The sequence below is a fragment of the Leptonychotes weddellii genome, chromosome 9 (genome assembly GCF_054177405.1).
Source record: "Leptonychotes weddellii isolate Sample4059 chromosome 9, ASM5417740v2, whole genome shotgun sequence".
NCBI classification, from domain to species: domain Eukaryota; kingdom Metazoa; phylum Chordata; class Mammalia; order Carnivora; family Phocidae; genus Leptonychotes; species Leptonychotes weddellii.
Window position 1 is genome coordinate 123,373,737 of NC_138377.1, and position 10,691 is coordinate 123,384,427.

General features: G+C 53.7%; 1 protein-coding gene and 1 long non-coding RNA gene across 8 annotated transcripts in view; one reads left to right on the forward strand and one right to left on the reverse strand.

The window, feature by feature from the left end:
* Window positions 1–5,116: 5,116 nt before the first annotated feature.
* Window positions 5,117–10,691, forward strand: part of TM6SF1 (transmembrane 6 superfamily member 1) — a 26,731-nt gene continuing 21,156 nt past the window's right edge. For 2 of the 7 annotated variants that reach the window (XM_081831765.1, XM_081831764.1), the window contains exons 1-2: window positions 5,117–5,283; window positions 10,209–10,312. In XM_081831765.1, coding sequence (XP_081687891.1) covers window positions 5,192–5,283; window positions 10,209–10,312 — 196 coding nt within the window. In that variant the 5' untranslated portion in view covers window positions 5,117–5,191. Of the gene's footprint in view, window positions 5,284–9,673; window positions 9,781–10,208; window positions 10,313–10,691 lie in introns of those variants that run through there. The other 5 variants (XM_081831768.1, XM_081831766.1, XM_081831763.1 and 2 more) reach the window with 4 other exon arrangements.
* On the reverse strand, window positions 5,423–10,685 carry LOC115943586 (uncharacterized). The gene is made up of 3 exons (XR_014148851.1): window positions 10,613–10,685; window positions 9,616–9,842; window positions 5,423–7,466 (listed from the first exon to the last, which is right to left on the reverse strand). It is a non-coding gene; the product is annotated as an uncharacterized LOC115943586 (long non-coding RNA).

Here is a 10,691-nt window from a genome sequence, read left to right on the forward strand (position 1 = left end):
AATTCCTGATCTGTCAATTATTCCGAATCAATGTGACGCACCAGAGAATGGTACGTATCTCCATGGGTCTATTTTTGCTTGCTTCCAGGAAGCTTTGAGTCAAATTTCATAGCTACGATGTTAGTCTTCATGGCTTGCAAGATTGATGCTCCTAAAAAGCATACACATAAACAAACCCACAACAAACTAAAAAAACCAAACTACTTTATTGTCCGAATACCTTTTAAGTCATATCCAACTCTTTTTCAAGATAGGAATTTAATACTTACTGATCGGCATGGAATAGAACTCCAGACCTCAGCTTCCCGAGCAAGGAGTCAACGGGCTAAATCTGTAGGGTGTCCATCCGCCATTTCTAAGGTATCCAACATGGTGCTTGGTTAGCCGTGGCATCATGGGTATAGTGACTTAGACTCAGTCACTGGGTATATATTCATGGGTATAGTGACTGAATTCAGGTTCACCCTCTCTCTTAGCCTTTTGACCTTGGGCAAGTCATGCCGCCTCTTTGAGCCTCAGTTTCTCCATCCATAAAGGGCTCTCTCTATTCTTCAGAGAGCTGCTGTGAAGGTTAAAAGAGATAATATTAATGGAAATAACCCTTGACCCTTGAACAACACGGGTTTGGACTACATGGATCCACTTATACGTGGATTTCTTTTTGGATAAATACAGCCCAGTTCTATAAATGTATTTTCTCTTCCTTATGATTTTCTTAACATTTTCTTTTCCCTAGCTTACTTTATTATAAGAAAACAGTGTAGATGGGGCACCTGGGTGGCTCAGTCGTTAAGCATCTGCCTTCAGCTCAGGTCGTGATCCCGGGGTCCTGGGATCGAGCCCCGCTTTGGGCTCCCTGCTCAGTGGGAAGCCTGCTTCTCCCTCTCCCACTCCCCCTGCTTGTGTTCCCTCTTTCACTGTGTCTCTCTTTGTCAAATAAATAAATAAAATCTTAAAAAAAAATGAAAAAGAAAACAGTGTAGAATACATATAACATACAAGATATGCATTAATCAACTGTTTGTTATTGGTCAACAGTAGGCTATCAGTATTACATTTCCGGGGGGTGAAAAGTTATATGCACAGATTTTTTACTTCATGGGGGGCGGGGCTACCCCACCCCCACCCCCCGCATTGTTCAAGGCTTAACTACACGTTGGAGTCTACACAGTACAGTACTGTTGTGGAATGAGATTATTTTCACTGGTTTTGTGCAGGTTTCTGGGGAGGGTTCCTATCAAACAGGCTCCTCGACTACAAGTGTTCTGACCACTCATATTTTCAGATTAAGAGAAATTGTTATCAAGAAAATCATAAAATTGCCAATATGTATATCACAGCACCCAAAGCTTTACCTTGGGCCTTTGGTCTCTTGCAGACTCTGAGGGAACAGCTCCTGGGGTTGGGATATTGCATGCTTCTCCCATTGCACTCAGATGCCCTTGGGCTACTCTGCTGGTGTCAGGGCTCACCAGCCCCTCTCTGGCGGTGTCTGTTACTATTCTCTTTGTCTCTACCCTCTTCCTGGGACAGGGAATTAATCTCCTTGATATTCAGCCACACCTCCAGGCTCAGGACCCCCCAGATCTGTATCTGCAGGCTGTGTCTCTCTTGGTTTCATAGGCTAGTATCCCCAGTTGCCTATGAGACAGTTCCTCCTGGGAACCCCATGGACACTGACAACCCAACATGTCCAAAACCAAACCTGTGCTCAGTCCCTGCCTCCTGACTTCCCCCCATACGATTCCTATCCAGATCTTTCTCACGTGCCCCCTTTCTTCCCTCGCATTGCTTTGGCTCCGGTCCTCATCATCTCTTGCTGGACCATTGTCCTAGCTTCCTAGTTGGCCTTCCTGCCTCCTGTCTCTTCTCTTTCTAAACTGTGGTCCACACCAGCTGCCAGGCAGGGCTCTGAAGATGGTACGCTCTCCCACTCGTAAATATTAAATGCTCCTTGCACTTGAGGTCTTCGAGATCGAGGCCCAGGTCACTTGTTCATCTTCACCTCCTGCCAGCCCCTCGGTGCATGACGTCCCGGTATTTTCAACCAGAGCAAATGACTTGAAGTTCACCACGTGACATGCGCCCACCCACTTCTGCCTTTCACAAGTGTTGTCTCCACTGCCTGGAAGCCCCACCCCTTCCTCGTCTGCTCAGCCAGCTTCTACTTGGTCTTCAAGTCTGGGCGTAAGCCTCACCTCCTCTCTGAAGCTTTTCTTGACTCCTCCAGACAGAACTGGTGGTTCCTACAGCAATCTGTACATACATCTTTTACGCCTTTTATGGAAATTGTTTACATATCCCTTTCTCACAGCAGATTGTGGTCTTCTTGGGCAAGATGTGTTTATAATTCATCTTCGTGTGACCACTTCTTAGAACAATGCTAGAAACATGGTAGACTCTCTGAGGACATTTGAAAAAGCTTGTAAGTGACTTACTATCACACCCATTTTTACAGTAGCTAACAGAGAGCACGACTAGAGCCAGGTCAGTGTGAGAGGAGGAATAAGTCTAGAACCATGAATCTAGTATAGATGCCACTTGCGATGTGTGGCTGTTGAGTGCTTGAAATGTGACTAGTCTGAAACAGGATATACTGTAAGTGTAAAATACATAAAATTTCCAAGACTTAGTATAAAAAAGTAAAATATCTCAATATCTTTGACACTGATGACTTGTTGAAACAATAATCTTTTAGACATATGGCTTAAATAGAACATATCATGAAAATTAATTTCACCTGTGTCCTTTTACTTTTGAATGTGGCTACTGGAAAATTTAAGATTACAGGGGCACCCGGCTGGCTCAGTCGGTACAGCATGTGACTCTTGATCTCGGGGTCTTAAGTTCGAGCCCCATGTTGAGTGTAGAGTTTACCTAAAAAAAAAATAATTAAGATTACACATGTGGCTCACATTATATTTCCATTGGACAATGATGATCTGAGCATTCGTTCACTGAACAAAGATTTCTCGAGCACCTCCTCTGCTAATATAAATGATAGGAATAGAATTATAAACAAGATGGGTAAGTTCCTGACCTCGAGGAGCTTACATCGTAATGGAGAGAGAGACGCAGAACAGAAAGCAGACATGTAAGCAAGATAGTCTTGGATAGTGTAAGTGCTGTGAAGAAGGCAAGGCTTGATGGAGAGGGTGAGGGAGGCCCAGGAGGGTGGTCAGGTGAGGTCTTCTAGAGTTGGTGGGATCAGAACCAGAGAGACGAGGGAGGGGGTAGGACACGGGAGACGGTACAGACCTGAACAGACAGTGGGGGTGCAGAAGTATTTGGGAAGGAACACAGGGAGCACTACTGTAACCAGAGGAATTGGGGATTGGCCAGAACTGAGGTGGATTCCCAGGTGTCTGGGTTGGACAGTCAGGTGAATGTGGTGCCACCAGATGAGAGAAAGCTGGCGTGGTCTCATGGCAGATGAAGAAGTCCATTTTGGCCACGTTGACTGTGAGGTGTGTGTGGGATGCCCATGTGGCAGCGCTGAGGGGAGAGGCCAGCGCGAGGGACTGTAATTTGGGATCTCTCAGCATAAGCACAGGCATTAAAAGGGAGCGTGGATGAGAAAGGAGAGAGAGAAGGTGGAATACGGAGAGGAGCCTCTGGCCCAGGGAGCACATTTCTACATCAGAACATAGTCATGCGTGTGCCTAGGTTGAGGGGAAGGACACAGGGCAGCCAGAGGGGTTCAAGATATGAGAGAGAAGGCAAAACTCATGCAGCCAGGTTTGGGTGGTGATGGAGGGGCTGGCCTGGCCTCAGGGATGGGCTGGGAGGAGAGAAAGGGGTTCAGAGGAGGTATTTGTTGTCTGGAGGAAGAGTTTAAGGAGAGTGATGAAGACGAGGAGTAGTTGTGGAAGAGGGTGACATCCAGGTCAGAGGTTAAGGACATCTCTTGGGAAAACGTTGGCTGTGTCACAATTTGGGCCAAGGTTTTATCATTATGTCCTCAGAGTTAGACATAAGCCTCCCGGAAGCACCCAGATAGGGGATTAGGAGAGCTGGCTTGGGAAAAGTGGAGTGGTCCCAGAGCAGGTAGGTCACAGCCTCTGTGTGGCTCATTTTCCTCATCTCTGAAACAAGCCGAATGATGTCGTCAGCTCCCAGGCAGGTGAAGGCTTAGTACACTAAGTACATCTCACCTCTCTGGGTTGCTAGGGCCGCTCTGTCTGAACTCACTGTCCTTCCCTTTCTAGGACAGTAGACCAATCCAGGCTCAGCCCCAGGGGGCTTTCTGAGACCTCGCCCCCAGCATGGTCAAGCCCGTCTTCTCTTTAACCGGTGGGCGTCTGTCTGACGGTGGTCTGAGCGCAGAGCGCTTGCCTTCCAGTCCTTGTTCCCTGTGTAGGGCCCCGTGCCTCCTGTCCTGCAGTAACCTGGCCTCCAGGAACGCTACCTGGAATAGAAATGAATGGCGCTCCGGTCTCTTAAATCATGGCCTTTCTCCCAGGGTCAGTTTCAATCCCCCAAAATGGGAATTGCAGGAGACAGCAGTGTTCCGAGCAGTGCAGGGTGAGCAATTCATGCACACCAGCTCAGTTAATCCCACCACACACTGCCGTGCGTTATCCCCATTTGACACAAAGGAAAAGACCGAAGAGTTAAGTAACTTGACCAAGGTCAGCAAGCGAGTGAGCGGCCAGGGTTTGAACCGGGTTCTCTGCACCGAGTTGTGCTGGCTGGCTGCCCGCTGTTGGCTGCTCGCGGAGAAGATCCAAGGTTTCGGGATCATTTGTCCCTCCCGTCCCCAGGCCTAGGGCTCCCCACGTGGATGATCTCGCGGGGCCCTTCCCGCTCCGCCGCCCCCCCTCCGCTCCCCCCGCCGGCCCGCAGCTCGGCCCCGGAGCCTCTCCAGGTTGTCGATGATCAGCTCCCGGCCGTACCCACCCCCAAGCCGCCGCCACCTCCCCGCAGAGCGCGCGCCCCCCACCCCCGGGACACCTGTGCCGGGCCGGGGGCTGTCGCCGCTCCTCGGCGGGGGCGCGGCCAGGGCACCCCCCGGGACTGCACCGCGCCGCTGCGCTCCGGGGCGGCTGCGGGCCGGCGCGCCGAGGGGGCGCTGCTGAGGGCGCGGCGCGGGACGCCCCGAAGGGCACGGCCGAGGGGCGCGGGCGCTGCCGGAAGCTGGGGCGGGGCGCCGCGCGGGATGCGCTGAAGGGCGAGCGGCGCGGCGGCGGCGATGAGTGCCTCTGCGGCCACCGGGGTCTTCGTGCTGTCCCTCTCGGCCATCCCGGTCACTTATGTCTTCAACCACCTGGCGGCCCAGCACGAGTGAGTGGGCGCGCGCGGCGGGGGGCGGCGGCGGGGGGCGGCCAAGTGGCCTCCGCGCCGCACGAGCCCCCGGCAACTCTTCCGAGGGGGCTCGCGCCGCCAACTGCGGGGCCGGGGCCGGCGGGTCTCCGGGGGCTCCCCGCGCCGGGCCGGGGGAGGGGGGGCGGGGACGCTGGGCTCGGGCGGGCGTCCCGGCCCTTCGGTGCGGTTCTGGAGCCAAGTGTGGGGCGCGCGCGCCGTGCCGACCCCGGGCCCGGTGTCCGGGGTGACGGAGGTCAACGAGGCAATGCCCCTGCCCTTGAGCTGCTCAGGGGCAGGGGTGTGGGGGCGCAGGCACCCCCAACGACGAGCGTGGCCGTGTTCTCTCGGGTTGGGCCGTGTTCGTTTCGCATTTCACAGGGACGTTTCCATGTATGGACACACACATACTTCTCATTTCTTATTAATTTTAGAAACTGTTGTGAATGACTAGCAGAAATACCCCGGGCCGACAGGGTTCTCGGCGTGCCTTCGGCACTACCCGTGTGGCCCGGCCTCAGTTTTCTGGTCTGTCAAATGGCCTATATTTGTATCCTATTGTGGCGCCGCTGGGGGTAGGACAGCGCAGGGAAGGGAGGCCGAGCAGTTCAAGGCCAAGGAAATGGGTGGGGCCGACAGAGGCCGTAGATGGGTTTGCTTCAAAGCCCCGCCTCAGTCTTGTGCTAGGCCACCCTGCGCCGGGCAGCTGCGCGCCTGCCGGGCCGGTCGGACAGGTGCCAGGCCTCCGTGCCTGCTGGTGTTCCCTGCTGTCCGTGGGGACGAGGAAGTTAACCTATTAGGTTTCCCACAGCAGTTGGTGCTGAGGAAATTGCATCAGTCTGCACACGGCAAACCCCCTCCAGACCTTCGGGCTGAGGATAAGTGTCTGCCTCCAGGGCGGTGACTTCCTTCTCCCTTTCTCGCTCTCTCTCTCTGCTGGGGCCACCACTTGCTGACAGCCTTATCCAGATGGCCCCCATCCATACGGAGCGCTCCCTGGGCACTGGCAGTGAGGCCCTTGGTCTGACCGAGTCTCGGGGTGCATCTCCTGGAAGCAGCAGCTCTGGGCAGCAAATGTCACATGTCTGCGAACACAGTGCCCAGGAGACCCTGCATTTCTACAGTGGCATCATGCGCAGTTCAACAAATATTTATTGAGTACATATTCTGTGCTTGACACCGTTCCAACGGTTGGGGATATAGCCATGGACAAGCCAGGAAAGGCTGGGGAAGCGAGTGTTGAGACAGACATCAATAAAGAAAAATGGGGTGATATGAGGGAAGGGGACTGGTGGTCAGGGGAAGCTTCTTGGAGGAGGTGACTTGTGCAGGAGGTGGCCACAGGAAGAGGTGGGGACAGAGCCTTCCACGTAGGTGAACGGGGAGCAGTGGGAGCAGAGGGGTGCGGTGGCGGGGCGCAGGGGTATTTGGGAGGGAGAGCAGTGCAGCTTACTGAAGGTCTGCATGTCCTAGAGAGGGTCTGAGGATGACTCTGAGATTTCGGCCTCAGCCCCTGGCAGGATGGTGATGGCATTTACTGAGCACACACTGAATTATGTATTGCCGTGTATTATTGAGCACAGTGCTAAGCCCTGCAGAGTTTTGAATAATTGGTTCCAGTTATTCTTCCCATCCCCCTGCAGGTTAAAATCCCAGTGGCCTCTGGCTCGGTCTTCTCCACTCCCCGCTCCCACCGTCCCCTTCCACACTGGCCCCAGGGCTGGGCTAACATCTGTTTCCTCGCAGTTCCCCACCCCGGGCCCTGGCAGAGCCTCCCCCAGGAGCTTCCCTGCCCCAGCCCTTGGATGCTCCTTAACGTCCTGCCTCCTTGCCCTGGCTCACGCAGTATGCGCTGACCAGGAGGCCTTCCTCTCTGACTCGACTGTTGAAGCCATACCTGACTTGATGGCCTTCCATCAATGCCGCCTCTTCCTTTTCCAAAACCTCCCTCCAAGCACCCGTAATCTCTCCATCCACCTAGCCCCCTGGGATCACACTTCTGCCACGAGAGTTACTTTCCTGTGGTCAGAACTCACCTTCCCCGGCCACAGCTCCCCGTGGCATTGTCTGGCCCAGCACAGGGCCTTGTGCTAGCGGGCCCTCAGTTAGGTTTGAATCAGTTGGATTAGTTGAAGCTTCCTTCCCACCAGGCCTTTTACAAAAGCCTGAAAACCAGAAAAAGCAAGGCAGGTTATGGAGTCAGGAAAGAGTTGGGATCTCTCAGTCTCATCCTCTCTCTCTCTCTCACACACACACACTTTCTCTACTCATGCTCACCCATACACATCCCCTTTGAGTAGGTGTCCCCTTCATGGAAGGGCATCAGTAACCCCCCCCATTCCAAGACTAGCAACGTTTTCACCCTTGGGTGTGTCTCAGGCCTTACCCCCTCCCCCCCGCCCCCCAAGTCCCTGCTGGATCCTTCTCTCCCTGTTCTGAGCAGGTTCTGCCCTTGGTGGTCACTGGGATACACACAGGATCTGCTGCCCCAGTTTCTCTCCGTTCTTTGCTCCTCCCCCAGGTGGCGAGTGTGAGAGCACACAGGTGAACCAATTTACGCTGCTCTCATACTCCAGAAGAGCACCAGCTGTGTGATGTGCCAGCTGTAAGCATAGGCCCTTGTAGGAGCAGGGATGGGGGGTACTTCCTGGCTACCACCTGCCTCAGAATGTGATTAAAATGCTTGTCAGCTTACCTAGCACACCTAACCTCTTCCCTTTTCATGGATGCTTCAGTCCAGTATCATGTTCCTGACCCACATCAGCTTCCTCTTCCATCCTCTGCTCCTTTAGCTTATCCCTACAGGAGGAGCCACTGATGTGCAACACTAGAAATTTCCTATTTCAGCATCTTAACTGGACGTTGACACAGTCATCCTCATTCTTATCATAGAAGTGTGTAATCCATCCATCCATCCACCATCCGTCATCCATCCATCATTCACCATCCATCATCCATTCATTCATCCATTCATTTACCATCCATCATCCATCCATCCATCTACCATATATCCATCCATCATCCACCATCCATCATCCTTCCATCCACCATCCATCCATTCATTCACTATCCACCATTCATCATCTATCCATTCATCTATCCATCCATCCATCTATTCATTTGCCATCCACCATCCATCATCTATCCATTCATCCACCATCCATCCATCCGTCCATCTACCACCAATCATCCATCTATACACCATCCATCTGTCCATCCATCCACCCATCCATTCAATCACCATCCACCATCCATGATCCATCATCTGTCCATTCATTCATTATCCACCATCCATCCATCCATCCATCCATCCATTTCTCCTTCCTGGCTTCTTTTCCCCTCTTTCCCTCCTTCATCCATTCAATTCTTATTATCCTAACAGAAGTCCCCAGGCAGACTTTCTTTGTCATACTCATCCAGGTATCTTGAAAAGATAGCTGTAGGTCGAGGGTGGCATTTGGAAATCTGGGTGCTCCTGATGCCCAGAGCCCATTCCCTGACTCTTTGTGGGGCCGGGGTCAGGTGCTGGAGATACAGCTCTCCTGCACCTGTGACCAGTCTCCTGTGGGCCCATCTACCTGCAGGTTGGATGGATCTCTTCCCACTTCCTCACTGACCCGTCTTACATTGGGGGCAGATTTCTAACAACCATTCCAGCTGCAGGTGAGTGGAGTGAACTTCAGCATGAGTTTGTCCCTCAGCTGTCAGTAGGTATTGTTAGGTTGTGGAATCTGTGACTGAGAAAGGTACTTTCCAGAAGTCCCAGGGCATATGGTAGAGGTGATCCAAAAGTCCCCTTGTCGGTCTGCTGTGGTGTGGAGGGGTTTCGGCCGAGGAGTGCTGTTTGTGGCAGCTCTGAAGGGCTGTTGAGGAGGCTGTGGTGTAGGAGGCTGCTGGAGAGGGCCATGGCCCTCTGTCTAGGACTGCAAGCTCTGCTTGGTGCTGGAGGTGTGAGAGAGAAGCTCTGTAGGTCTAGAGGTGACCTCTGGGAGAGAGAGCGCGGAGTCCATTGAGATAGGACCCTCCGTGGAGACAGGGACGTCCTCCATTCATCCACAGTGCCTGGCACATAGTGGTGCATAAAACATTTTATCCTTAATATGTTTTAAAATTAATAAACAGATGATGAAATGACAGGACTTTGCTCAGGTCGCCCAGTTAGGCAGTAGCAGAGTAGGTCCTAGACTCTAGGTGTCTTGACTGCTAACTCAACCGAGCCTCACGCCCTAATGCTGTCCCACTGGGAAGGGGCCTTGGCCCCTGGTCTCCTTGGTATCTGGTCCTTTTCCTGTGCCCACCCTAGCCTCACCTTACCTTCCAGGTGCGGGGTTGGACTCTGGCTTGCTGCCCCGGGTGTGTGGAGCTGGCTTCCTTCTGGCCGCAGCTCTGGCCCAACTCTTCCTTCCTTGGATTGGCCTCATCCTCTGGCCCCTTTGATTATACACATCCTGGGGCCCTTCCTCCTGGTCCTCCTGGAAGGTGTGTGTAGCTGTGACTCTTCTGTGCTCCCTGGAGCTCAGTCTGAAGGTTTCTGGCTGGCTCTGAGGGAGGTGGCAGATTTGGTGGTTAGGCCTGTCAGTCACTGGGGAACGGGACTGGGAGGAGCGGGGGTGGGGGGTGGACGCAGAGGCAGTGAGGCAGGGGCCATCTTCAGGGTGGGCTGGGATGGGGTGGAGGGTGCAGGTGGGCAGGCTGGGAAGAGCGAGGAGCTGGTGGTTCCAGTCCCTGAAAGTCACACGGGTGGCCCGCAGGGGCCAAAGCACTGCAGAGAAACCTGGCTAAGCCCACAGCACTGGAACTGGATGCAGAGGCAGAGGTGGGGGCGAATGCATTCAATAGCCAGGAAATTCCATGCATCAACATGTTTATTTCGATAAGTGACCGCCTCCCTGTTCTGGTCGTTGCAGTTCCTGGACAATTGTAGGGGTTGCTGGCCTCATCTTGCTCCTGGTAGCCCTGCTGGCTCGTGTCCTGGTCAAAAGAAAACCACCCCGGGACCCACTGTTCTATGGTACGTCTCCATGCGAGGGAAACGGTTGGTGTCCACCTCGCAGCACAGCTCTTGGGCCTTCGCCTTCATCACGCTTCCCCCACAAAGAAGGAGTCTGTCTCCCATACCCTGAGCCCCACTGGGGAAGTGGCAGGAAACGGAGGAGTGTTTCAGGGCAATGCAGTCCTCCCCTCCAGATGAACACCTCCTCTGAGCCATGGACCCCACCCTTTCCCAGCAGGGATCATGGCGGAAAGTCACTGCCAGGGCCAAGCAGGAGGCCCCTCTGTTCCTCACCCCCACCCCCAGCCGTGCTCTGACCTCTGCCCTCGACTCTTGCAGCGGCTCCTTCCCGTGCTTCTTGCCTTTGCCTTGCTTCTTGCCGCCCCCTCCACCCGGC